General features: G+C 44.3%; 1 protein-coding gene across 1 annotated transcript; it reads right to left on the reverse strand.

Annotated features, from left to right (window-relative positions):
* Window positions 1-453: 453 nt before the first annotated feature.
* Window positions 454-26,347, reverse strand: LOC106612539 (A disintegrin and metalloproteinase with thrombospondin motifs 15). Its single transcript, XM_014213770.2, has 8 exons — window positions 25,049-26,347; window positions 23,209-23,341; window positions 17,083-17,250; window positions 16,348-16,631; window positions 15,934-16,111; window positions 15,283-15,458; window positions 3,710-3,885; window positions 454-3,322 (listed from the first exon to the last, which is right to left on the reverse strand). The coding sequence occupies exons 1-8, from the start codon at window positions 26,024-26,026 to the stop codon at window positions 2,545-2,547; spliced, it is 2,871 nt and encodes a 956-aa protein (XP_014069245.2). The 5' UTR covers window positions 26,027-26,347; the 3' UTR covers window positions 454-2,544.
* Between the last annotated feature and the right edge of the window lie 463 nt (window positions 26,348-26,810).

Below are 26,810 nucleotides of genomic sequence, written 5' to 3' on the forward strand. Positions count from 1 at the left end.
AGGTAGGGAAACAAATATCTACATGTGTAAAATTACTTAACTAGCCCTTTAAGATTACTGAACTATCCCTTTAATATGACTGAACTATCCCTTTAAGATAGTGGTCATAGGAGTATGCGTTATTACAGTTAAAGAGCCAACAACTTCCACACATCTGTCAACGTTTTGGCAAATCTAAGAAAGTTTGCAGGCTGACATACAGTAGCTAGCCAGCAAATACATCACTACCACACAACATTGTTCAATGTTGACTCAAAGTTGCGGGCCTCAACATTCCATTGCTACTTTGTAACAACCATTGGACAACTTTTGTGTTGCGCTGCATGAAAATTGGTCATTGGTTGCTACTGCTCCCTACTGTATGTAATTCCCGGAAAGGGAGAGTGGGAGTCATCTGACTACTTGTCTCCACATCATTGACATAAAACACAAGTGATGAGAACACAAAGAACACAATATTCATGTGTTATTTATTTGTGCACAGATGAATGTATACATAGTATACAAATGCAGCTGATGAAAGAACAAGTCTTTTGCTGCACATAATGCAAAAAAAATGAAATAATTACAATTCCAAAGAATACAGGAACCATCTTTTAGATGGAAGATGTGGTTCCTCCGAACCAAGACTGTCAAAATAAACAACAGAGTTGTATCATGGGAGTGGATTCTATGCTAGGAAAGTACCTTTTCATTGGAATGTAGAGCAAAACAAAATGCCTTTTGTCACTTTCCTATGCATTGTAATAAAACAATTATTATGACATAATAATGTAACACAGGCTTTATTAGAAAAGTCAGTAGAGAGGACAAAGTTTCAGAAATTGCATTGCTGATGATGTGACATGGTCTTGTAAAGTTCCTATGATAATTTACCAGCATTGCATTGAAATAGCTGAACTGAACACACTGTAACTAATAGTATTTACTTGAAACTCAAATTCTCAAATGACCATCATGCAAAAGGGGACAAGGAAGAATATCAGCATCCACTCTACTGCAAGAGGTAAGAAAGCTATGCTATATCAAGTTCACGTAGTGAATCTGAGATTTGTCTCTTGCAGTACAAAGTCTTTCCTCATATTCAGTATCCAAGTATCTTTGGCGAAAACATGAATACAATCGGAGCTTTGTGAAATTTGCACTGTTCAAGACACAACATTAAGAGGAAAATTATGCATTGCACAATACAAGTACATTATTTCTTGAAACAAATCATTAGTACATACAGTGCGTTTGATTCTCTATGTCTATATATACATATATAGTTTCTTTCTCTTAAAATATTTAATTGTTTGGCCAAATTTGCACTGCTTTATTGCATCACTGGATTGATTAAAATCCGATTCATAATTGCTTTTATAATTGCCAATTGCTGATAATCTTTTCAAGTGTATAGGATATTTCATTAACAATTTTTAATTATCATATGAGAAATATTACTATCAACTGTTTAATCATGGAAACTGATAAAGGTATATTGTAGGGTTTTAACAAGACTTTAGCAAATTGTTCAGATTACAATTGTAATTTTTATTTTATTTTTTAAAATGATATTTAATTTATGTCAATGTACCTAATAGATTAACAATTAACAATATTAATAAAATTCCATTGTAAATACAAAAATATCATTTGAAACTAGTGCATGGACCAAACAGGTCTTATATTTTGCAGATACAGTACTGCATTTCACATTTCATTAAGATTATTACTGGAAAAATGGGGGTGGTGAATCACAGATGAAAGATGTTCACTGTTCCAGATTTCAATAAATCAAGATAGCAAACATACTGCTCCATAATCCAGTGGCTGATTTGAAGTTCATTGAGTCTCTTGTGTCAAATACAGTAAGTCTATAGACCTGTGTGCATGTGTGTTTTACTCTGTCTCACTAGAGGTAGAATGGCTGTGGCTGTGTCCAAAAATCATTCCTGCCTATTGCCCACTAAAAGAATAAACGATGTATTAACCTTACTACATACTGTTTAGAACACACTGTTTTGTTAAAAATATTTGCAGTAAGCAACAGATATCAACATACTAGGCTCCTCCCTCTTGAGAGGGTGTCATCTAATGGGTTGTTCCCTGCCTTTCGTTCATTTTGGTACAGCCCTTCCCCTTTTCTGATTAGCAGCTGTTGTCAAACTCACGTGGATCTAATAAACACGATAATCTTACTCAATAGTGTACAGCGAATTCATATTAGATTAAAAGCCAAAAGAAGTCCTGGCATTAAAAACACTCAATATTAGAAATTTCCCATACAATAAAACATTATATTTTCGCATACTCAAAAACCCTACTACTTAGGACACAAGTACGAGTATTCGGGCACTGCCAGTAACTCAAACTCAACTGAAATGGTCCCACAGTTTGTACCTCTACCACTTTCTTTCCCTTAGCTGTTTCAAATACCATTTTGTCATCACAACAATGCCATGCACTATGGGAGTTTGTCAGAACCCAATAGGACAGCGAATGGGTTTTCTTTTCAAGAGCATCACTGGAACAACACAAAGAATCAGCAGACATAGAACTTCTCTAACACGGCTGCACTGTGCAGAAATCTAGTTCCTGTGGCTTCTTCATGCCAGAGCAGTGCTGTCTGGGTAGGTGCATGCCAGTCTGAGTGGTGCAACGCAGCGGCCGCCGTTTGAAGCCCCTCCCACATGTCTTGGAGCACAAAGACCACTGGCCTATGTCCCACATGGGACAGGGGTCCCCACATACCCTGGTGGCACCCGGCCTCTGTAAGCTGTCACAGTCCGTGGCTGTTTTGCCCTCTGGGTCCGTACACTGAACCAGTCTACTCTGGAGCCCGTTCCCACAAGTCACGGTGCACTCTTCCCATGCCCCTGTCGACCAGATGTTCGGGGGCATGGACTTGTGCGACGACTCCTTCAGCTTCACCTTGTTGCTGTTCATCAGGACGCTGTTCTGCGAGTGGCTCCTCTCCATTTTCTTCAGGATGTTCTCCTCCTTGTGGTTCTCCCGGGCCAGGTAGAAGGAGTAGCGGACCCGGGGAGGGGTCATCTTCCCCACCGAGAGGACCTCTACGGTAAGTGCTTCCTGGAGAGGCCTGGTGGCCTGGAGGATCTCCACAGCACTAGTAGTGCCGCTGTAGCGCAGCAGGCTGCCCTTCACAATGATGTCCCGCTCCACCGCTGACACCACGTAGTTCCCGTTCAGAAGGTATTTGCCATGTCGGTTCTTCACCGCTAGGTAGTTGTCGTCGTTAACCAAGCCTCTGTAGCCACGCTGCCGGATGTCGATGTTGGACGCTCCCACAGGCAACATCACCACAAAGTTGTAGCCATGTCTGAAAAAATTATGGCGACATAAAGTATGGTGACATAAAGTATGATGGCATAAAATATGGTGACATAAAGTATGATGACATAAAGTATTATGACATAAAGTATGGTGACATAAAGTATGGTGACAAAGTATGATGACATAAAGTATAATGACATAAAGTATGGTGATAAAGTATGATGACATAAAGTATGGTAAAATAAAGTATGATGACATAAAGTATGGTGACATAAAGTATGGTGACATAAAGTATGATGACAAAGTATGATGACATAAAGTATAATGACATAAAGTATGGTGACAAAGCATGATGACATAAAGTATGGTGACATAAAGTATGGTACAATAAAGTAGTAGATTCTTGCATGCACTGTAAGTGCTGGTCACTTACATGGGTTTGGTGAACAATCCGGACACTTTCTTGCATCTTTGGTTGTCCCCTCCACACACACCACACTTGTCATACCTCTTATTGGAGCTGAGCTTGCCGTCACAGCCCGCCTTGATACATTTCCCTTGGACACACACTGCAGAGGTGTCAGGAGAACAGGGTGTTCCGTCAACCACCTGTAGGTGTGAATAGGGAAATATATTTGTGAGAGAAAAAGGAAGCGAGAGAAAGAGTGCATGTGTGCGTGTGTGTGTGTGTGTGTGTGTGTGTGTGTGTGTGTGTGTGTGTGTGTGTGTGTGTGTGTGTGTGTGTGTGTGTGTGTGTGTGTGTGTGTGTGTGTGTGTGTGTGTGTGTGTGTGTGTGTGTGTGTGTGTGTGTGTGTGTGTGTGTGTGTGAGAGAGAGCGTGTGAGTGTGAGCTTGACACTAACTTTTCCTTCGGAAAAGTAGGACACATTTTTTACTTGTCCGAAAGCTCAAGTCACTTGGTCTGTAACACAATGCGCCAAAAAGGTAACTGGAAATAGTGTAGTATGACGCAAGGAACCACTTTACAAAATGAAATGTATTATTATCATTATTATGCCTATTAGCATACAGAAAATCAGACAAAAATGAAGGCTACCCTCTGCCTTTTGGCTTCTTTGCAGATTCAAGACTGTCTCAAAATACAACACTGCCCCTTTAAAGGCCCAATGCAGCCATTTTATATCAATATCAAATCATTTCTGTGTAACAATTAAGGACCTTACTGTAATAGATTTCCATTAAAATGGGCAAAAGCTGCTTTTTAGCAATAAACAATATTTCAAGCAAGAATTTTGCTAGGACTATCTGGGAGTGGTCTGAATGGTGATGGGAAAACTGAAAACTAGCTGTTATTGGCAGAGAGTTTTAGAACTCTTTTTGTTACTTTTCTATTAACCAATGAATCGCATGGTGATGTCACCATGGAAAGCCGATACTCCCGCCAAAGAAAACCTGCTTATTAGAAGGTCCTGTGTAGAGTGTATTTTCAACCAGCAACTATCAGGAAATAACACTGATCCATTTTCCACACTTTTACAGTGCTAGTTTCATCAGCAGTTCTACAATATGATATAAAACACAGGAAAACAGAATTTTGACTGCACTGGCCTTTAAGTCTCTCCTTGAGGATGATTGCAACACTGGCCTACATTTACAACCAAATACTTTTTATGTCTTTATAAAATAATTTCCTCATTCAATGAATCAGGTGGCAAATGGCTAAATTAGGCTACTTCAAAGCAAGGTAACTAACTAAGACATGTTTATCTATAAACCTAAGGCAAAAACATTCAAGTTACAGGGGATATCTATTGACTGCATGGGAGATATTTGTTAATTCTAAGAATATATTTTAAAGTTGTCAGAATGACATGGCCAATGTTGAATAGATGGGAATCCCAGCATTCCAATGGTGTCAGTGTCACGTCCTGACCAGTTGTAACGCCCTGGCCATAGAGAGGGGTTTTTGTTCTTTATTTTGGTTAGGCCAGGGTGTTACATTGGGTGGGCGTTCTATGTTCATTTTCTATGTTGTCTGTTTCATTGATTTTGGCCATGTGGCTTCCAATCAGGCACAGCTGTTGTTGGTTGTTGCTGATTGGGAGTCACACATAAGTGCCTGTTTTTCCGTTGGGGTTTTGTGGGTAATTGTTTCTGTTTAGATCATTTCCGAACAGGACTGTTTTGCTGTCGGTTATCTTGTTTTTGTATAGTGTTCTTACGTTAATTAAATACAATCATGATGAACACTAACTCCGCTGCGCCTTGGCCTACTCTCTCTTCCGACAGCCGTTACACCAGTAAAGGGGTTATTTGTTATTTGAGTTTGGTCAGGACGTGGCAGGGGGTATTTGTTTTATATGGTTCGGGGTGGTTAGTTATGTAGAGGGGTGTTAGATTTATGTATTCTGGGGTTTTTGGTTATTGTTCTATGTTAGTGTATTTCTATGTTCTGTCTAGTCGTTTGTATTTCTATGTTTTGCTAATTGGTGTTGGGGCCTTCAGTTGGAGGCAGCTGTCTATGGTTGCCTCTGATTGAAGGTCCTATAATTAGGAGTATGTTTGTTTTGGGGTTTGTGGGAGATTGTTCTTTGTACTGCTGTGTGAGCCTACGAGGCTGTTTGTCATCCGTTTTTCGTGTTAAATAAAATGAGCATTCACATATCCGCTGCGCCTTGGTCCATCCATTACGACGACCGTGACAGTCAGATAACTTTTTTTCAGCTCCCAATACTCAGCGCTGTAGAGATGGTTTTACAGCCGGAGTATGAAGCATTGGTTTATTAAGTCACTCATTCATCAACTGCATGTCGGCCATTTGCAGTGTGCCAGTGGAAAGTTTTTAGGGACATCGGACAAGACAAAGACATAATACCTGCTAATAGCTAAATAGTTAACTATCAACATAACTAGCCAGGCTACACGATATGTGGTGAATTGGCTATCTAGTTAGACTACAGGCTATCATTATTTTATAGGCTAGTGTCACAGTATCCACAGAAGGTGGCGCCCCTCCTTGGTCGGGTGGCGCTCGGCGGTCGTCGTCGCCGGCCTACTAGCTGCCACCGATCCATGTTTCTGTGTCTTTTGGTTTTGTCTGTCTTTTCCGCACCTGTTTCTTGTCTGTCATTAGTGGGGGTGGTATTTAGTGTGTCTTTTCAGTTCAGGATTTTGTGCGGGATTGTTTTATGTCATTTCAGTATAGACGTTAGTGAGCACTGCTCCCTATTTTCTATTATTGACCGGGCTGCGCCCCGTGCGTAATTTGTTTTGGGAACATGTTTCCCTCTTTGATTATTGTGTGCGCCCTGTGCCTTTCGGCTTCTTGTGTTTTCCAGATTGTTATTAAACACTACGATCGACCGGACCTCTGTCTCCTGCAATTGACTCTGCCTCTCTACTGATCCTGGTAACTCGTGACAGAATCCCGCACCTCCGATGGAGTCAGCAGGAGCAGAAGCGCCGTCCGTGGCTGAGCAGGTGTCACAACACGCCAGCCTCCTCCACCGCATGGGCTCGGCCATGGACCAGGTGCTAGCCTGGTTGGAGAGCTGGGAGAGAGGTGCGACCCCAGCCGGACCAGCTCTGGTTCCTCATCCTGCGCCCCTACCAACACCCACTGAAGCGGGCTCAAGTGGTATCCGAATTACACCTCCCAGGGAATTCGATGGGACGGCCGCTGGGTGTAAGGGGTTTTTGCTCCAGTTAGAGCTGTATCTGGCGACCGTCTGGCCCCCTCCCGCTGACGAAGAGAAAGTGAGCGTCCTCGTCTCGTGTCTCACAGGTCGAGCCCTGGAGTGGGCCAACGCGGTCTGGGATGGCCCAGACTCGGCTCGGGGCGACTACCCAGAGTTCACCCGCCGCTTCCGGGCGGTATTCGATCATCCCCCGGAGGGCAGGGCGGCGGGTGAGCGGTTATTCCACTTGAGACAGGAGACGAGGAGCGCTCAGGATTTCGCCCTGGAATTCCGGACTCTCGCCGCTGGATCGGGGTGGAATGAGCAGGCCCTGATAGATCACTATAGGTGCAGTCTCCGTGAGGACGTCCGCCGGGAGCTGGTGTGTAGGGACAACACCACCACCCTAGACCAGCTGGTGGATTTGTCCATCAGACTGGACAACCTACTGGCTGCCCGGGGACGTTCCAGTCGGGGCCTGTTCGTTCCGCCTCCCAGCCCTCCTGCTCCACAGCCCATGGAGATAGGAGGAGCTGCTTCGAGGAGGACCGGAGGGGGGGGCACTCCTGCACCCACTGTGGGTGCAGAGGACACACTGTGGACCGGTGCTGGAGAGGTCCACCCGGGAGTTCGGATGGCAGGCAGAGCACTACATCGACCCCCCAGGTGAGTCAGCACCAGCCACACCCAGAGCCCCCTGTCGACCACATGTACACCTCAGTTTGTTTTCCTGATTTTTCCCCTTACTTCCAGTATAAGGCTCTAGTCGATTCAGGTGCAGCTGGGAGTTTTATGGACCGTGGGTTAGCAACGAAGTTAGGGATTCCCCTGGTTCAGCTGGACCACCCCTTCCCTGTGCACGCCCTAGATAGTCGACCGCTAGGGTCCGGCCAAGTAGGGGAGGTCACCATACCACTGGTTATGCTGACGTGGGGGGGGCCATGAGGAACGTATCAGCTTATCACTCATTGACTCCCCGGTGTTTTCGGTGGTACTGGGAATCCCCTGGCTAGCCACTCACAACCCTCAGATTTCGTGGAGGCAGAGGGCTCTTAAGGGGTGGCCGAGGGAGTGCTCAGGTAGGTGCTTAGGAGTTTCCATCGGTGCAACCACGGTGGAAAGTCCAGACCAAGTCTCCACCGTGTACATTCCCTCAGAATATGCCGATTTGGCTATCGCCTTCAGTAAGACAAAGGCGACTCAATTACCCCCCCCCCCCCCCCCCATCGACGAGGGGATTGTGCGATAAACCTCCAGGCCAACGCGGCTCTTCCTAGGAGTCACGTGTATCCTCTGTCTCAGGAGGAGACAGCGGCTATGGAGACATACGTCACTGAGTCCTTGAGACAGGGATACATTCGGCCATCCAAGTCACCCGTCTCCTCGAGCTTCTTTTTTGTGAAGAAGGAGGGAGGTCTGCGCACGTGCATTGACTATAGAGGTCTAAATTCTATCACAGTGGGTTTCAGTTACCCGCTACCTCTCATTGCTACGGCAGTGGAGTCATTTCACGGGGCACGCTTCTTCACAAAATTAGATCTCAGGAGCGCGTATAACCTGGTGCGTATCCGAGATGGAGACGAGTGGAAAACCGCATTTAGTACACATCGGGCCATTATGAGTACCTCGTCATGCCGTATGGGTTAAAAAATGCTCCCGCCGTCTTCCAATCCTTCGTGGACGAGGTCCTTAGGGACATGCTCGGGCAGGGTGTGGTGGTGTACATCGATGACATCCTGATCTACTCCGCCACACGCGCCGAGCATGTGGCTCTGGTGCGTAGGGTGCTTGGGCGGCTGCTGGAGCATAACCTATACGTCAAGGCTGAGAAATGTGAGTTCTCCAAACGAGCCGTCTCTTTTCTGGGATATTGCATTTCCACCTCGGGGGTGGTGATGGAATGTGACCACGTTACGGCTGTGCGTAATTGGCCAACCCCAACCACTGTGAAGGAGGTGCAGCGGTTCTTGGGGTTCGCCAATTATTACCGGAGGTTTATCCTGGGTTTTGGCCAGGTGGCGGCTCCCATTACCTCACTGATGAAGGGGGGTCCGGTGCGGCTACGGTGGTCGGCAGAGGCCGACAGAGCCTTCCATCGTCTGAAGGTTCTGTTTACCAACGCTCCTGTGCTGGCGCATCCGGACCCCTCTTTGCCATTCATAGTGGAGGTGGACGCGTCCGAGGCTGGGGTAGGAGCAGTGCTGTCGCAGCGTTCGGGCGCTCCTCCGAAGCTCTGCCCCTGTGCATTCTTTTCTAAGAAGCTGAGCCCGGCAGAGCGCAACTATGATGTGGGGGACCGGGAGCTGTTAGCCGTGGTCAAGGCTTTGACGGTGTGGAGACATTGGCTTGAGGGGGCACGTCACCCTTTTCTCATCTGGGCCGACCACCGTAACCTGGAGTATATCCGGGCAGCGAGGAGACTTAATCCTCGTCAAGCCAGGTGGGCCATGTTCTTTACGAGGTTTCAATTTACCTTCTCATACATTCCAGGTTCCCGGAACCGGAAGGCTGACGCACTGTCGCGTCTCTACGACACCGAGGAGCGGACCATTGATCCTACTCCCACACTCCCCGCCTCCTGTCTGGTGGCACCGGTGGTATGGGAGGTGGATGCGGACATCGAGCGGACGTGTCAGTGTAACAGTGTAGGTTCCGTCCCTCTCTTCGCCCCAACCTGGGCTCGAACCAGGGACCCTTGCACACATCAACAACTGACACCCCACGAAGCATCGTTACCCATCGCGCCACAAAAGCCGCGGCCCTTGCAACGCAAGGGGCAACCCTACTTCAAGTCTCAGAGCGGGTGACGTCACCGATTGAAACGCTATTAGCGCGCGTCACCGCTAACTAACTAGCCATTTCACATCGGTTACATCAGTCAGAACCCACTCCACCTCAATGTCCCGTGGGTCTTAAATACGTTCCACTTGGTGTTCGCGATCGCCTGATCCGATGGTCCCACACTCTACCCTCCTCAGGTCATCCTGGGGTGGAACGGACAGTGCGGGGCCTGAAGGGGAGGTACTGGTGGCCCACCTTGGCTGAAGATGTTCGTCATTATGTCTCTTCCTGTTCGGTGTGCGCCCAGTGCAAGGCTCCTAGGCACCTGCCTCGAGGGAAACTACAGCCCCTCCCCGTTCCACAACGACCTTGGTCTCGCCTCTCGGTGGATTTCCTCACGGATCTCCCGCCGTCTCAGGGGAACACCACGATCCTGGTCGTTGTGGATCGGTTCTCGAAGTCTTGCCGTCTGCTCTCTTTGCCCGGTCTTCCTACGGCCCTACAGACCACGGAGGCCCTATTCACCCAAGTCTTCCGGCACTATGGGGTACCCGAGGACATCGTATCTGATTGGGGTCACAAGTTCACATCCTGGGTGTGGAGGTCGTTTATGGAGAGGCTGGGGGTCTCGGTCAGCCTGACCTCGGGTTTCCACCCCGAGAGTAATGGGCAGGTAGAGCGCATTAACCAGGATGTGGGCAGGTTTCTGCGGTCGTATTGCCAGGACCGGCCAGGGGAGTGGGCGCGGTTCGTGCCATGGGCCGAGATGGCCCAGAACTCTCAGCGCCACTCCTCTACTAACCTGTCACCTTTTCAGGGTGTATTAGGTTATCAGCCGGTCCTGGTGCCATGGCAGCAGAGCCAGACGGAGGCTCCTGCGGTGGAGGAATGGGTGAAGCGCTCAAAAGAGACCGTGAATGCTGTCCAGGAGTGTCTAAAGAGGGCTGGAGAACGACACAAGGAGAGCGCTGACCGCCACCGCAGTGAGGCCCCCGTGTTTAACCCGGGGGACAGAGTCTGGCTCTCGACCCGGAACCTGCCCTGCCGGAAGCTGGGTCCGCGATTTGTGGGGCTGTTCAAAGTCCTGAGGAGAATAAACGAGGTGTGTTATAGGTTACAACTTCCTACATATTACCGCATTAACCCCTCGTTTCATGTGTCTCTCCTCAGGCCGGTGGTAGCTGGTCCGCTGCAGGACGCTGAGGTGCTGCAGGGCCCCCCCTGGACATCGGGGGGGCCCCGGCGTACACAGTCCAGGCCATCCTGGGCTCCCGACGTCGGGTAGGGGGCCTGCAGTACCTCGTGGACTGGGAGGGGTAAGGCCCGGAGGAGAGGTGCTGGGTTCCGGCGGTGGACGTTCTGGATCCAGCTATGCTGCAGGAATTCCACCGTCTCCGCCCGGATCGACCGGTGCCTCGCCGAGGCCGGCGTCAGGGGAGGGGTACTGTCACAGTATCCACAGAAGGTGGCGCCCCTCCTCGGTCGGTCGTCGTCGCCGGCCTACTAGCTGCCACCGATCCATGTTTCTGTGTCTTTTGGTTTTGTCTGTCTGTTCCGCACCTGTTTCTTGTCTGTCATTAGTGGGGGTGGTATTTAGTGTGTCTTTTCAGTTCAGGATTTCGTGCGGGATTGTTTTATGTCATTTCAGTATAGACGTTAGTGAGCACTGCTCCCTATTTTCTATTATTGACCGGGCTGCGCCCCGTGCGTCATTTGTTTTGGGAACATGTTTCCCTCTTTGATTATTGTGTGCGCCCTGTGCCTTTCGGCTTCTTGTGTTTTCCGGATTGTTATTAAACACTACGATCTACCGGACCTCTGTCTCCTGCAATTGACTCTGCCTCTCTACTGATCCTGGGAACTCGTGACAGCTAGGGTCTCTCACTGGCAGACATTTACATTTTTTTATTTAACTTTTATTTAACTAGGCAAGTCAGTTAAGAACAAATTCTTATTTACAATGACAGCCTACCCTGGCCAAACCCTAACCCGGACGACGCTGGGCCAATTGTGCATCGGCCTATGGGACTCCCAATCATGGCCAGTTGTGACACAGCCTCTAGCACTGAGAAGCAGTGGCTTAGACCACTGCACCACTCGGGAGCCCACATGCAGGTGATGCGCACACCATGCCTTTTCCAGGACTTCCATGACAGTACGAATTCTGTTTGCTGACCAAAAATATGTTATAACTGCAAATAACTCAAATATTATTAAGGAATATCAATATGTGCAGACGCGGTTACACTGCTCTGTTCTTTAATCACAAACCCTTGCAACCGGGAATTATTGAAAAATCGCTCCTGTCAATGCAATACAATACGCTCTGCAGAAATTGGGAGAACAGCAATACGTTGCATCCAGAGGACAGTGATCCAATTCTGATCCAATTCTGATTGGAGTAATTGTTAGATATTGTAATTGTTAGAGAGAGATTCCATTCTAAAAGACCACAAATGGATCCACACTTTTCTATCCAGCAACTATCTGGACCATCTAAGGACAGAACAGCAAACAAGCAAGTCTAAATATCAGAGTGCTCAAAGGGAAAGAGAGGTCTGGTATGTATTGCTATAAAAGCTTGTTTCAGTGCTTGGTTGGTTGGATGGTTGTGTAAATACTTGCCGACATACAACAGCTGTAAACGACACAGTCCATGCCAGCTGTCTCTCTTTCTCTCTCTCTCTCTCTCTCTCTCTCTCTCAATTAAATTCAGTTAAAAGGGCTTTATTGGCATGGAAAACATATGTTTACATTGCAAAAGCAAGTGAAATAGATAATAAACAAAAGTAATCAATCAAAAATTAACAGTAAACATTAAGTCACAAGTTTCAAAGGAATAGACACATTTCAAATGTCATATTATGGCTATGTACCGTGTTAAAATTATGTGCAAATAGTTCAAGTACAAAAGGGAAAATTAATAAAGATAAATATGGGTTGTATTTACAATGGTGTTTGTTCTTCACTGGTTGCCCTTTTCTTGTGGCAACAGGTCACACATTTTGTTGCTTGATGGCACACTGTGGTAAATCTTGATGGCACGCTGTGGTATTTCACCCAATATATATGAGATTTTATCAAAATTTGACTTGTTTTGGAATTCTTTGTGGGTCTGTGTAAACTGAGGGAAATAGGTGTCTCTAATATGGTCATACTGTACATTTGGTTAGAAAGTGAAACTCAGTTTCCACCTCATTTTGTGGGCAGTGTGCACATAGCCTGTTTTCTTTTGAGAGCCAGGTCTGTCTACGGCGGCCTCTCTCAATAGCAAGGCCATGCTCACTGAGTCTGTACATAGTCAAAGCTTTCCTTAATTTTGGGTCAGTCACAGTGTTCCGGTATTCTGCCACTGTGTACTCTCTGTTTAGGGCCAAATAGCATTCCAGTTTACTCAGTTTTTTGGTAAATTCTTTCAATTGTTTCAAGTAATTATCTTTTTGTTTTCTCATGATTTGGTTGGGTCTAATTGTGTTGCTGTTGCTGTCCTGAGGCTCTGTGGGGTCTGTTTGTGTTTGTGAACAGGACCAGCTTGCTTAAGGGACTCTTCTCTAGGTTAATCTCTCTGTAGGTCATGGCTTTGTTATGGAAAGTTTGGAAATCGCTTCCTTTTAGGTGGTTGTAGAATTTAACGTCTCTTTTCTGGATTTTGATAATTAGTGGGTATCGGCCTAATTCTGCTCTACATGCGTTCTTTGGTGTTTCACGTTGTACACAGAGGATGTTTTTGCAGAATTCTGCATGCAGAGTCTCAATTTGGTGTTTGTCCCATTTTGTGAATTCTTGGTTGGTGAGCGGACCCCAGACCTCACAACCATAAAGGGCAATGGGTTCTATAACTAATTCAAGTATTTTTTGCCAGATGGGATGTCGAATGTTATGTTCCTTTGATGGCGTAGAAGGCCTTTCTTGCCTTGTCTCGCAGATCGTTCACAGCTTTGTGTGTGTGTCTTTTGTTTGTGTACATGGATTTTATTACATTGTATGTTTTCCCAAAACCGCTTTCCATCAATTTGTATAGCAAACCCTCATGCCAAATTGAGTCAAAAGCTTTTTTTAAATCAACAAAGCGTGAGAAGACTTTGAATTTGTTTTGGTTTCTTTGTCAATTAGGGTGTGCAAGGTGAATACGTGGTCTGTCGTACGGTAATTTGGTAAAAAGACTTTGACATTTGCCATTACATTGTTTTCACTGTGGAAATGTACAAGTCTGCTGTTAATGATAATGCAGAGGATTTCCCCAAGATTGCTGTTAATGCATATCCCACAGTAGTTATTGGCATCAAATTTGTTTCCACTTTTGTGGATTGGGGTGATCAGTCCTTGGTTCCAAATATTGGGGAAGATGCCAGAGCTGTGGATGATGTTAAAGAGTTTAAGTATAGCCAATTGACATTTGTGGCCTGTATATTTTATCATTTCATTTGGGATACCATCAACACAACATGCCTTTTTGGGTTGGAGGGTTTGTATTTTGTCCAGTAGTTCATTTAATGTAATTGGAGAATCCAGTGGGTTCTGGTAGTCTTTAATATTTGATTTTAAGATTTTTAGATTTGATAAGGAAGCTGAAAGGTCCAATATACTGTTTAGGCTTTCTACTGCCAAGTTTACACCCTGCTTGGTTGGTTTGTTGGTTGTGTAAATACTTGCCGACATACAACAGCTGTAAACAACACAGTCTCCCTCTCCCTCTCTCTCTCTTTCTCTCTCTCTCTTTTGCCCGGGACTGGAACCTCTCTCACATTCTCGCTCTCACATCCTCTCACTTTCTCTCTTTCTCTCTCTCTCTCTCTCTCTCTCTCTCTCTCTCTCTCTCTCTCTCTCTCACACACATTCTCTCTCTCACATCCTCTCTTTATCTTTCTCTATCTCTCTCTCTCACATTCTCTCTGTCTCTCTCTCTCTTTGCCATGACTGGTACCTCTGCCCTCTCTCACTCTACACTTCCCTATATCAGAGAGATAGATACTGTAATCAAGTTTCTGACTGCCATTCTTCTTCACACTCTTCAGAGACAACATGACTTATGCCTTAGTTTGGTTACAATGGTTGTAGCCTACAACATTGCGTTTAACTCTTCATTAACAGTGCCACCTGTCATTAGATCACCAAATGTGAGACAGACAGTGTTTGTTGGGTAACACTTTACTTGACACCCAGCATCATAACGATGTCATAATATGTCATAACAGTGTATTTTATATTTTTTTATTTAAAATATGATGAAAAAACATGACTATAAAGAATTAATTCCAACAAAGGATTACAGAAACAAACTTTCAAATGAATGGAAACTTCTTGGCAGGGTAAAAAAAACACATTTGAATAAATGTGAGTTTTGACAGTCTCATGTAGGTGTCATAACCAGCCATAAAATAACACAATATATGTGACAACAGGTGTAAATATGTGTAATGACAGTGTTATGACCATATTATGACAGGTTATGACAAGTTAGGTCAGCTGTTATGACATATTATGACACTGGGTGTCAAGTAAAGTGTTACCGTTTGGAGAAGTGTATTTCTCCACACCCTTTCTCAACATTCTTCAGCAGGTTGCTACTGCAGTCTGCAGGTACTCACCTTTGGAGCAAGGACATAGAAGTAGCCTGTTCCATTGGCCCTGCAGATGAGCTTGCACTTGTCCTTGGGTGACACTCCAGAATATTTGGGGACCCACACCACAGACGCTGAGAGCCTATTGGTGTTGAGGCTGAATCCGTTGAACGCCTCGCACTGCTCCTCACGGAAGCTTTTGCCTATGGATTGTATGCTTATTAGTAACGTGGATCCATACGAGTACACATCTGTAAAAAAACATGTGGGTCATCCTTTAATGAAGCAACTTATAAAGGCTTTAGGAAATTCAAAAAGTCTTCATGAGCACTACATACATGCTTGACAATTTTTTCTACAATTAAATATTGTCAGATAGGTGCAGTGAAACGTGTTGATTACATCTGGTGCATTGCCAAATGTGACATTAACTTTTGCCACTGTTCATACAACATGACGTTTGCTTATGAATGATTTCTGAAGCTTCTGTATAAGCTTTATCATGTACTAATGGCTTTCTTTAACATTTCAAATTGTAATTTTAAAGTGGGACCTTCGTTTCACACGTATTTTTACATTAGCGTGTCAGCAAATCTTATTTCTTGTGGTAAGGAAGCAAAATGCATTTTTCGAAATAATATAATTAAGGATTATTTAAAACTTCACAATGAGTTCTACCTGATTCTGGGCATGCGTCCAAATAGCAGGAGCGATGCTTCACACGGAGTCCTTGGCAGTATTTCCCCCCATATTCTGGAACAGGGTTGTTACAGTCTCTTTTGGCCAGCTGAACTCCTCCCCCACAGGTTCTGGAACACGACCCATACACACCCCACGTCCCCCATCCACCGTCCACCTGTAGGAGAACTACACATTTAGAACCTGTACTCTAAATTACACGTAGAACCAATAGTAACATTTTAGTGTACATTCAGAAATATAGTTTACAGTACATATTATTACAAAGATATAGATGTTTTATTGTTGTTAGACTGTGAAATCATTGTATTCATTGTGAGATCCGTCTCTATCAACATCTATATCAATAGTACTAACTAAGCAGATCAGAACACTGACAGTGCGTGTGCTCACCTTGGTCTTATTGATATTGTTCTTGTCGGTGCACACCCCTCGGAAGCAGAGCTTACTGTTGCCACAGCTGGTGCCATCGGCCCAGGGGAAATGACGTGTCTGGCAGACCAGCTGGCCTCTGGCCTTGCCCGTGCACCACAGCTTGGAGCAGTGCTGCATGTAGGGACAGGGCTTGGAGCCCGTACCGAAGGCCAGCTCACACTGGCGGTGGAGGCTGTAGTTGGTGCCTGGGAGGCTCTCAGGCAGAGCCAGACGTTTTTGGGGCTGATCCAGAAGACAGTCCCCTTTCGAAGAAAAACAACCACAGAGTCAAGATATCAGCCGTGCAAAGCTTTTTGTAAACCATTACATTGTCATATTTTCCAGCCCAAATAAGTGCAAATACCTGTGCATAAAAAAACGAGTATTTTTTTTAAACATTAAACAAGCATTGGAGCTCGTTATATGTCACAGTCAGCTAATGCAGATGTTGAACAGGGACAGTATTTGACATGAGAGGCCCATGAACTCCAATGCTATTGCTTCTAATTGCATTGCCCCATTCAAGAACTCCAATAGTGAGAACTGTTTAGATTTGCTGCAAGGGTGAGAACAAAGTCTGATGTTTTTCAAAGGGGGGGGGGGGGGCATATATACATTTGTATGACAGCTATAATTTACACAGGCAGAACGCACATGCATGCACATTGTATGACAGCTCCAATTGACAGAGACCGAGCTGAGGGGCTGACTGACCGTGGCCTCTGTCCAGGAAGTCTGTAATGATGGCTGCACTGCACACAGACCAGGGGTTGGCACGGTCGATCTGGATCAGCGTGGGGGACATCATGTGGTTGTCCTTGAGCTTCCCAAACACCTCATTGCAGGCGTTCACATTGTCATGGGGCATGTTGAAGACATGGCCTGAAGGACAGAAGAAATAGCACAGGGAGGAAATATGACCAGGATGACTAGAAAATCTGAAAATACAGAACATTGGTTTGAGAGTACCAGGTTCATTTCATCATCATCTCATCATCATCATTGTCATTTTAATCAATGTCAATCATCATCAACAAATTCCAATAATGTACTAATTCACGTGTCAAGCTCATTCCATGGAGGGCCGAGTGTCTGCAGGTTTTCGCACCTCCTTTGTATTTAATTGAGGAATAAAGGTCACTAATTACAAAGGAACTCCCCTCACCTGGTTGTCTAGGTCTTAATTGAAAGGAAAAAACTAAAACCTGCAGACACCAGGCCCTCCATGGAATGAGTTTGACACCCATGTCCTAATTAGAGGATGATTTAAAAAAGAGGAAAAATCCCATTCTCTGCTCAACAAGCCATTGAGACCTTGCTACTGTCGAGTGGTGGTTTGGTTGCAGATATTTCCCCCTTTTATTAAGTTTGCAGTGTCCATTTGTTTTGCTCAGCCTGCAGTAGCTCACGGCGCTAGCCTGACCTGGTACCAGCTGCTTATGTTCGTAGTGAAGACCACTGACAGTGGAACATAATCCCAGATTCATTGGGACGAGGACAATGAGAGTCAAGGAGATTTACTAGTCTTCTTCACTGCATCTGTTCACGGCAGGACTGAAGTTGGATCGCCATACTTTTCTCTTCTAAATCATATAGCATACAATTATACTATATGTTGTAGGCCTATACAGTATGTTGTGAAATGTAATTTATTCACTTGAACTCCATCCCACTCCAAATATCAAACCAACCCCTTTTCACAATATGAAGTTTAATATTCACAGGCAGCGGAAGGAAAACAGTAAGATGGAACTGAGGACTTTGTTTCCAACAACAAGTCAGGTCATCTCATCCCACATGGAAATGACGACTTCACAAATGGATGTCAAATATGACAGTCCTTTCTTGAAGGAAATTGTATAATTAGTTCATAGAAGTGTGCACCTTAAACCACTCAATGGGGCCTCACATCTGCTAGTACTTCTCCATCTGTTTTCAGGCTTTACTCCCTTTTCACAGCTCCACATGGATGATTGAAAACACTTCATCGCAACTGTCACTTGTTGTCTCATTAATAATACTAGCCTTGACAAAAATGGATTCAGTGGTAATGAGACTGTTGGACAGAATGACACCCATTTCACTGGATCAAAGGAAGAAGGTGAGAAAAGTTCAAGTTTTCAATGGGGCCTGGTCTTTTTTCCCCCACCCATGTCTGACAGATTAGAATTGGCAATCAAATTATGCACGTGCATGTGGGGAATCAAGGACCCCCTAGGGCAGTTCACACATTGAGGGATTATGTATGCTCTTTGGTCCCATTTACATAATCTCATTTCTACGGAGGTTGATGAACTGTGCAGTACATCCACAACAACAGACTACAATTGAATTAGTTAACACCACATGACATCATCAACACCTATCATCTTTTGTGCAAGACGTGCATAATGCTTACATGTTCACTCTGGCAATAACATAATAACATACACGTCTACTTGGGCATTGACATATTATTTATTAGCTGTGAACATTGAAGACGACAAGGTGCCCAATGAAGAGCTCCGTTGCCTGTTTGTCAGATGTTTCTACCTCCCTGCCTGGCTGTTCCATCTATACTCCCTCCTTTCAAGATACAACTTTATGAACCTCCTGTCATCTTAAACTGTGGAAGACCATCACCCAAGTACTGACAGATCTCTACATTTGTTTTGTAAACGTTTTTGTTTGTTCTGTTTTTAATAGTGACTTTGATTCTACGTGTGATGAAAAGCACTATATAAAATAAATATATTATTATTATTATTTAGTCTTCACATGCTATCTAGAACCTATAAGGGTTCTTCGGCTGTCCCCATAGATCAAATCACCACGATGTCACAATAGCAAGCACATTTTATTCTGGTTTGTAAATGCAGAGTTCTGTGTATGGTTGGTTCTCTGCATGGCTCTGGTCTGTATTTACAAATAACTATCGTATAATGTAGATGACAGTATGGTAGGCGGCCGGCAAAATTGTCGCTATTTTCACAAATGGAACAGGGTCAAATGATCAGATCTTAATACTCTTTGGCATTAAAAATCTGAAAACAGGGGGGCAGGTATCCTAGCGCTTAGAGTGTTGGGCCAGTAACCAAAGGGTTGCTAGTTTGAATCCCCAAGCCGGCAAGGTGAAAAATCTGTTGATCTGCCCTTGAACAAGGCACTTAACCGGCGTCAATAATGGCTCATCCCTGACCATGACCCTGCTCTCTGAGTGTCTCAGGGGGAGTTGGAATGTACAAAAAACACACTTGTACAAGTTACCCTCTTGTACATGCAGTGAAACAGGACAAATATAAGCACCACTATTTGAGTATATGCAGGATTATAAGCAGTCATTGTACAGTGTTTTCCTTCTTTCTGAGATTTTAAACATGTTCTGATCTTAATAATAGTTGGTATATAGCTGGTCTGGACTTGAAATAAAAACAATATAAAAGAAATCCACACACTCTCTCTCACACACTCCTAGAGTATATTATACAGTGCAAGTCAATTGAGAGGGAGGCCTGCTACAGAATTCTCCCTCTTTCTCTCCCTCTCTCACAAGCACACCTGTATACACACATACCACAGACATACATACACACACGGGTGAGCATGGATGTCTCAAGGTAGGGTGGGGTAAGCAAAATGACTTATCTTTGTGCACTTTCTGACCACTTCTACAATGGGCAAACATGTATGGAAGGTGTCATTCAAATCAAAAAGAGTGCAGCCAAAAAGTGATTAAATTCATAATATGAATGACCCACACTTATTCCACAGCAAAAGGTCAAAAATAACAATTCTACAGTTCTCACCAATCAAAGAAACAAGTTAGGACATCAGACTAAACATAATTAGCTTCAAAGACCTGTATTTGAAAATCAATTCAGAATGGTTGGGCTTTCCCACCATGTGATGTTTGTGTGTGTGTGTGTGTGTGTGTGTGTGTGTGTGTGTGTGTGTGTGTGTGTGTGTGTGTGTGTGTGTGTGTGTGTGTGTGCAAGCGTGTGTCCACAGTGGTTCCTCCTTTAAAAGTTGTGTCATACTGCGGCACACCTTGTGTGCTGCTGCAGCATTCTGTGGCATGTAATTTAATTGTCAGCCATTTTTTCTGTTAATGCAAGTTAGTGATAGTTTGACCTCCAGAGGGCATCTTTGAGAAGCATAGTCTTCCATATTGGCATTACCAGAGATGGGGAGGGCACGCGGGAGACCGGGGTTCAATTCCCCCAATGGGGAGGAAGGAGTAGGCTGTCCTTGTAAATAACAATTTGTTCTTAACTGATTCCATATGTGTTATTTCATAGTTGTGACATCTACACTATTATTCTACAATGTAAACAATAGTAAAAATAAAGAAAGATCCTGGAATGAGTAGGTGTGTCCAAACTTTTGACTGGTACTTGCTTAATTAATTTGATTAATATTACGGTGTTTCTATTCCATGAAAAAATGAAAAACCCTCTGGGTAGGATGGAACGGAAAATATGGCTCTGTACAATGTGATGGTCGGCAGTACAGTACTGGGCTATTTAGCTAAAGAATCCCTGTGTCGTGCGGATGGGAGACTGTGGTATGTGTGTACATGTGAGAGAGGGAGAGAAAGAGGGAGAATGCTGTAACATACCTCACTCTCCATTGTCTTACATTGGATCTGCTTATACTGTATAATCTACTCTAGGAATGTGTGTGAGAGTGTGTGGATTTCTTTAGATATTGTTTATATACAGTACCGGTCAAAAGTTTGGACACACATACTCATTCATTGTTTTTTCTTTATTTTTAATATTTTCTACATTGAAGAATAATAGTGAAGACATCAAAACTATAAAATAACACATATGGAATCATGTAGTAACCAAAAAAAATGTTAAACAAATCAAAATATATTTTATATTTGAGATTCTTCAAAGTAGCCACCCGTTGCCTTGATGACAGCTTTGCACACTCTTGGCATCCTCTCAACCAGCTTCACCTGGAATGCTTTTCCAACAGTCTTGAAGGAGTTCCCACATATGCTGAGCACTTGTTGGCTGCTTTTCCTTCACTCTGCGGTCCAACTCATCCCAAACCCTCTCAATTGGGTTGAGGTTGGGGGATTGTGGAGGCCAGGTCATCTGATGCAGCCCTCCATCACTCTCCTTTTTGGTCAAATAGCCCTTACACAACCTGTAGGTGTGTTGGGTCATTGTCCTGTTGAAAAAGAAATGATAGTCCCACTAAATGCAAACCAGATGGGATGGTGTATCGCTGCAGAATGCTGTGGTAGCCATGCTGGTTAAGTGTGCCTTGAGTTCTAAATAAATCACAAACAGTGTCACCAGCAAAGCACTCCCACACCATCACACCTCCTCCATGCTTCACGGTGGGAACCAGACATGCAGCGATCATCCTTTCACCTACTCTGCATCTCACAAAATTTGGACTCATCAGACCAAAGGACAGATTTACAACAGTCTAATCTCCATTGCTCGTGTTTTTTGGCCCAAGCAAGTCTCTTCTTATTATTGGTGTCCTTTAGTATTGGTTTCTTTGCAGCAATTCGACCATGAAGGCCTGATTCACACAGTCTCCTCTGAACAGTTGATGTTGAGATGTGTCTGTTACTTGAACTCTGTGAAGCATTTATTTGGGCTGCAATTTCTGAGGCTGGTAACTCTAATGGACTTATCCTCTGCAGCAGAGGTAACTCTGGGTCTTCTTTTCCTGTGGCAGTCCTCATGAGAGCCAGTTTCATCATAACGCTTGATGGTTTTTGCGACTGCACTTGAAGAAACTTTCTAAAATTCTTGAAATTTTCCACATTGACTGACCTTCATGTCTTAAAGTAATGATGGACTGTCATTTCTCTTTGCTTATTTGAGCTGTTCTTGCCATAATATGGACTTGGTCTTTTACCAAATTGGGCTATCTTCTGTATTCCCCCCTACCTTGTCACAACACAACTGATTGGCTCAAACGCATTAAGGAAAGAAATTCCACAAATTAACTTTAAACAAGGCATACCTGCTAATTGAAATGCATTCCAGGTGACTACCTCATGAAGCTGGTTGAGAGAATGCCAAGAGTTTGCAACGTTGTCATCAAGGCAAAGGATGGCTACTGAAGAATCTCAAATACAAAATATATTTAGATTTGTTTTTTCACTTTTTTGGTTCCTACATGATTCCATGTGTGTTATTTATATACAAACCTTTCTAATATTGAGTTGCACCCCCTTTTGCCCTCAGAACAGCCACAATTCATCGGGGCATGGACTTTACAAGGCGTTGAAAACATTCCACAGGGATGCTGGCCCATGTTGACCCCAATACTTCCCACAATTGTGTCAAATTGGCTGGATGTTCTTTGGGTGGTGGACCATTCTTGATACACACGGGAAACTGTTGAGCATGAGAAACCCAGCATCGTTGCAGTTCTTGACTCAAACCGGTGCGACTGGCATCTACTACTATAGCCCATTCAATGCCACTTAAATCATTTGTTTTGCCCATTCACCTTCTGAATGGCACCCATACACAATCCATGACTCAGTGGACTCAAGGCATTAAAATCCTTCTGTAACCCTTTTCCTCTACACGGATTCAACTAGAGGAACCTGTAGAAGAACCATTTTTAGTTCAAGGTAAAACCCTTTTGGTTCTAGGTGGAACGCTTTTGGGATACATGTAGAACCCTTTCCACAAAGGGTTCTACATGGAACCCAAAAGGGTTCTCCCTGGAACCCAAAGGGGTTCTACCTGGAACCAAAAGGGCTCTCCTATGGGGACAGCCGGAGAACCCTTTTGGAACCCTTTTTTCTTAGAGTGTTCTGGTAGATCTGATCTGAATGATACCGATAATACACAAGTAAGAGTAATCTTCACTCACCCAGTTCATGAGCAGTGGTGAAGGCCGAAGGGAGACCGTCATCCTCGATGACAGAGCAGCTTCTCTTGGGATCACACATAGTGCCCACATCTGCCATGCCTAAGGTGTCACAGGTAGTGGCTCCACACAAGTCCTGTTGCAGAAGACAAATGAAATGTAATCATCTGGACAATGTGATGAGATGGGGAGATGTGTAGGTGTGTAATATAATTTGTCTTACGCGTATAAGTGTGTTGCTATTTCATTGCATATCCACCATCTTTTGGTAGATATTAAAGCAGAAAACACTAACAATCTGGTCCATTGTTCTGGTTGGGCCCATTTCTTTATCTCTCTCTCTCTCCCTGTCTCTCTCTGATGTGCAAAAAACTGGCCCAGTGAGCTAACCCTTTAATCCGCAAGATGCTTAGGGAATGTTACAGCTGTCAGAGAAGAACAATTCCACTGCCATGTGCCAAGGGGTCTGTCTGACAATGTCACTGATAAAAAAAGGTATTGTACTTAACCATTGTACAACACTTTCAAATACAAGTTTATTTGATTTGAGTCTGAGAATTCTTATCCAATACAACTGCATTGTTCATACAAGCACATTAACACCATGCCTCTAGCCTACAATATTCAATTCAATAACCCCCTCCCCAATAAAGTCAATAAACACTCTTTATCCCCACAGGGTAACTGTATAGGTCAAGGCATCTTCGCCATGTAAGTGGGATCATTTTACACCACTTTGATCACAGTTGGACAGAATCAGTCTCAGAATGAAATGTTATGCATGTTGCTACGCACGCAAAGAGAACCAATGCATCAGATTGCTTCCAGCCAAGCTAGGCTTAATGGAAAACAGACAGACTGGCTGAATCCAGGCTGAGAGGCAGGACTAAAGGCTCACAGCTGGAAGTGAGTGGATCATCACAGAGAAATTGATACTTCCCATTCCACCATATGAGTGTGTAAAATCCTAGCTCTGATCCAGGGTGTTAGTGCTAATACTGAGCCTTCTGTTAGCAAGCTGCTCTGAAGCCCTGGACCAGAGCTAGTGAAAATCCTGCCTGGCCTGTTCTACCTGTGGCATTTCTCAACTCAGGTTGGGATCATAGAGAAGGATAGAGGCCTCTAGTGACCAAAAGGCAGTTTTAGCATGGGCAGTGCCATTGAGGGCTTCCACCATGCTTCCGCCAATTTAAAGTAGTCAAAGTAGTGAGTGGGGATTCCTATGTGATTTAGCCTCAATTGGGCTGCCCATGCTTTCACAGATGCTATAATGGCACAGATATAAAGACGAGTCCTCTATCTATCTCTATGGTCGGGATGGAAAAATAGGTGACCGGCTATACCCACTGTCCTGAAAGATGTGAAACAATCTTTGTTCATATGGTTCAATCTTGTTCCATGAGCCTGTTTTTTGGCTCAGTGATCTTAATAGTGTGGACCTTTATGCTAAATCTTCTGCAACGTGATTCATGACAGAAAAAAGGAGGGGGACTTTTAAGATGTCAAGACAGATGTGATGCTTGTCCGCTGTGCAATTGCAAGCAATGTTTTCATTTTTGCGTTGAGTAAAAATTTGAATTGGAAGTGGAATTTTAGTTCATTTCCTTATTAATTGAAGAGGAATTGACCCCCAAACCCATCTTGTCTCAGCCTTATCAGGCTGCATGTAACACACAGGGATGTGTCTATAAAAGAACACTTAGTATTGTATTTGCAGATAATGTATTGGGTTACATAATGAGATAATTACTCCAAATGGAAATAACTGATGATTGCATGGAAGCTAATCTGCAAGCAAACATCAAAAAGAGTTGACACCAGGCTGCATTTTACCACTCCTTACCTGTTTGGTGAATAGGACTGCGGTGTCCCAATATTCAGGGTGCTTGTCATTGTACTTGTTTAAATGTTTCTGCCAAGAACAGAAACTGCGTAGAGTGAGGGCAGCATTGGTGGAAACCTTGGGTCCTTTCTCTGCTTCGTTGATCACCATGAAGCCCACTACCACTATGTTTATGGAGTTCATGATGCTAGGGTGCTTGTACAGCTTCGCAGCAACAGACATCAGGGTCAACAGGTAATGTTTCAAGTCATCCCCGTGAAATTTGGCCATAGACTCATCTGCCACGACAAGAACCTCCACAAACCTAGGGATGGAGGCAAACCTTTTTGATCTGCCCAGGCTCTTCAATACAGTTTCAGTAAGGTTGTCCATCTCCAGTCCTTTCATGTGTTTATATTTCTCAAAAGACCCTGAAATGCTTTGGGTCAAACCAGGTCCTACTCCACACCTGTTCGTGGTGGAATTGCCGCTGGAGTCCCTGTCGCGTCCCCGGCGGCGTATGACGTGGGTTCTTCTCTCAGTATTCACTGTATGTACACTTCCTGCCCTCTCGTTCGAAAGCTGATTGATGAAATATTCCATGCCCTGGTAAGAAAAGGCGCCTTGTAAGCCTTTGCAGAGGCTCAGCGCAGCATACGATTCCTGGTCTGCATTGACATCGCCAGAGTAGAAGCAGTGGCTCAGGTCTGTGGTTGCAGAGGAATTTGACGCTAAGGAGCCGCTGTGAGGAGGGATGTTGGGCGCAATAAATGTAGAATCCGGTAAAAGGTTGAGATAAAATTCTTGACTGAAAGACGTTATTTTAAAAACAACTAGTTGGTCATTCTTTCTCTCCTCCGTCGGTCGAATAGTATGTCTTTCTAAATGTTTATGGTCTAATCGAACAGGTACGCAAAAATCTATTTCGATGCAATAGTTCATTTTTGCATATAATAGGACATCCATAAAAATAAACAGAGAGCCAATAAACATAGTCATCTTTGCAATGCAAAAACTATTACTTATCGATAAATCCGCCACTGGCCTTGGAGGTACCAAGTCTGCATGTGATCCAGTGCGCTGTGTCACAGAGCCTCAGTTGAGCGTCCTCAAAGGATGAAAGACCAAACGATGTGATCGATTCCCATCTTGAACCAGACTATTGAGGCCAGCCTGCTCTTTGGACTTGGTGAGTTTGACTCTCAGTCTAGAGTCATGTTTATAAACATCGGGAACTGTCAACGGAAATGTAGGGAGGTCCTTGGAAAAGCTCATTGGACATGGTCTAACCCCTTGGTTTATGCTTTGAACCGCAGCCACTTGTAGCGCTCTAAATATCATTATCACATGTGGCACAAGCTGAACTGTCTCCTCCCACTATCGGAACCAAAAGTGCGTCTCTGACGCAATGGGTTGAACACTCATCGCCAACCACAAAGTAGCCTACTAAAGTAACCCTTTTGGTACAGTGCCAATTGTACAGTGTTAGTTATAGATTCAGGTGAAACTAATATGACTTAATCCGGCATAACTAATCGATTGATTAAGCTATAATCTTATACAAACGAATTATCGTACAAGGTAACTAGGCTTAATGACCTAACAGTTCAAACTCCATGCGTAATGCAAATACACCCAAGAAATATTGAGAAATAGCCTAATAATATTTCCAACAATGTCTAACCGGTTCTAGGCTATAGTTTAAAAAATAACAACACCTGTTGCGCCTGCAGTAGAGTGCGCATCTCTGGTCATTCCCGCGCGTAAAGGGCATCTAATTATT

Source organism: Salmo salar, chromosome ssa09, assembly GCF_905237065.1.
Source record: "Salmo salar chromosome ssa09, Ssal_v3.1, whole genome shotgun sequence".
Taxonomy (NCBI): Eukaryota; Metazoa; Chordata; class Actinopteri; order Salmoniformes; family Salmonidae; genus Salmo; species Salmo salar.

Excerpts from the sequence above, each read along its gene's own strand:
- LOC106612539 (XM_014213770.2), bottom strand. The coding sequence starts at position 26,026 with ATGACTATGTTTATTGGCTCTCTGTTTATTTTTATGGATGTCCTATTA. Across the intron at positions 15,459-15,933 it reads GGACGCATGCCCAGAATCAG|GCAAAAGCTTCCGTGAGGAG; the intron begins GTAGAACTCATT and ends TACAATCCATAG. Across the intron at positions 3,886-15,282 it reads TCTATGTCCTTGCTCCAAAG|GTGGTTGACGGAACACCCTG; the intron begins GTGAGTACCTGC and ends TCACACCTACAG.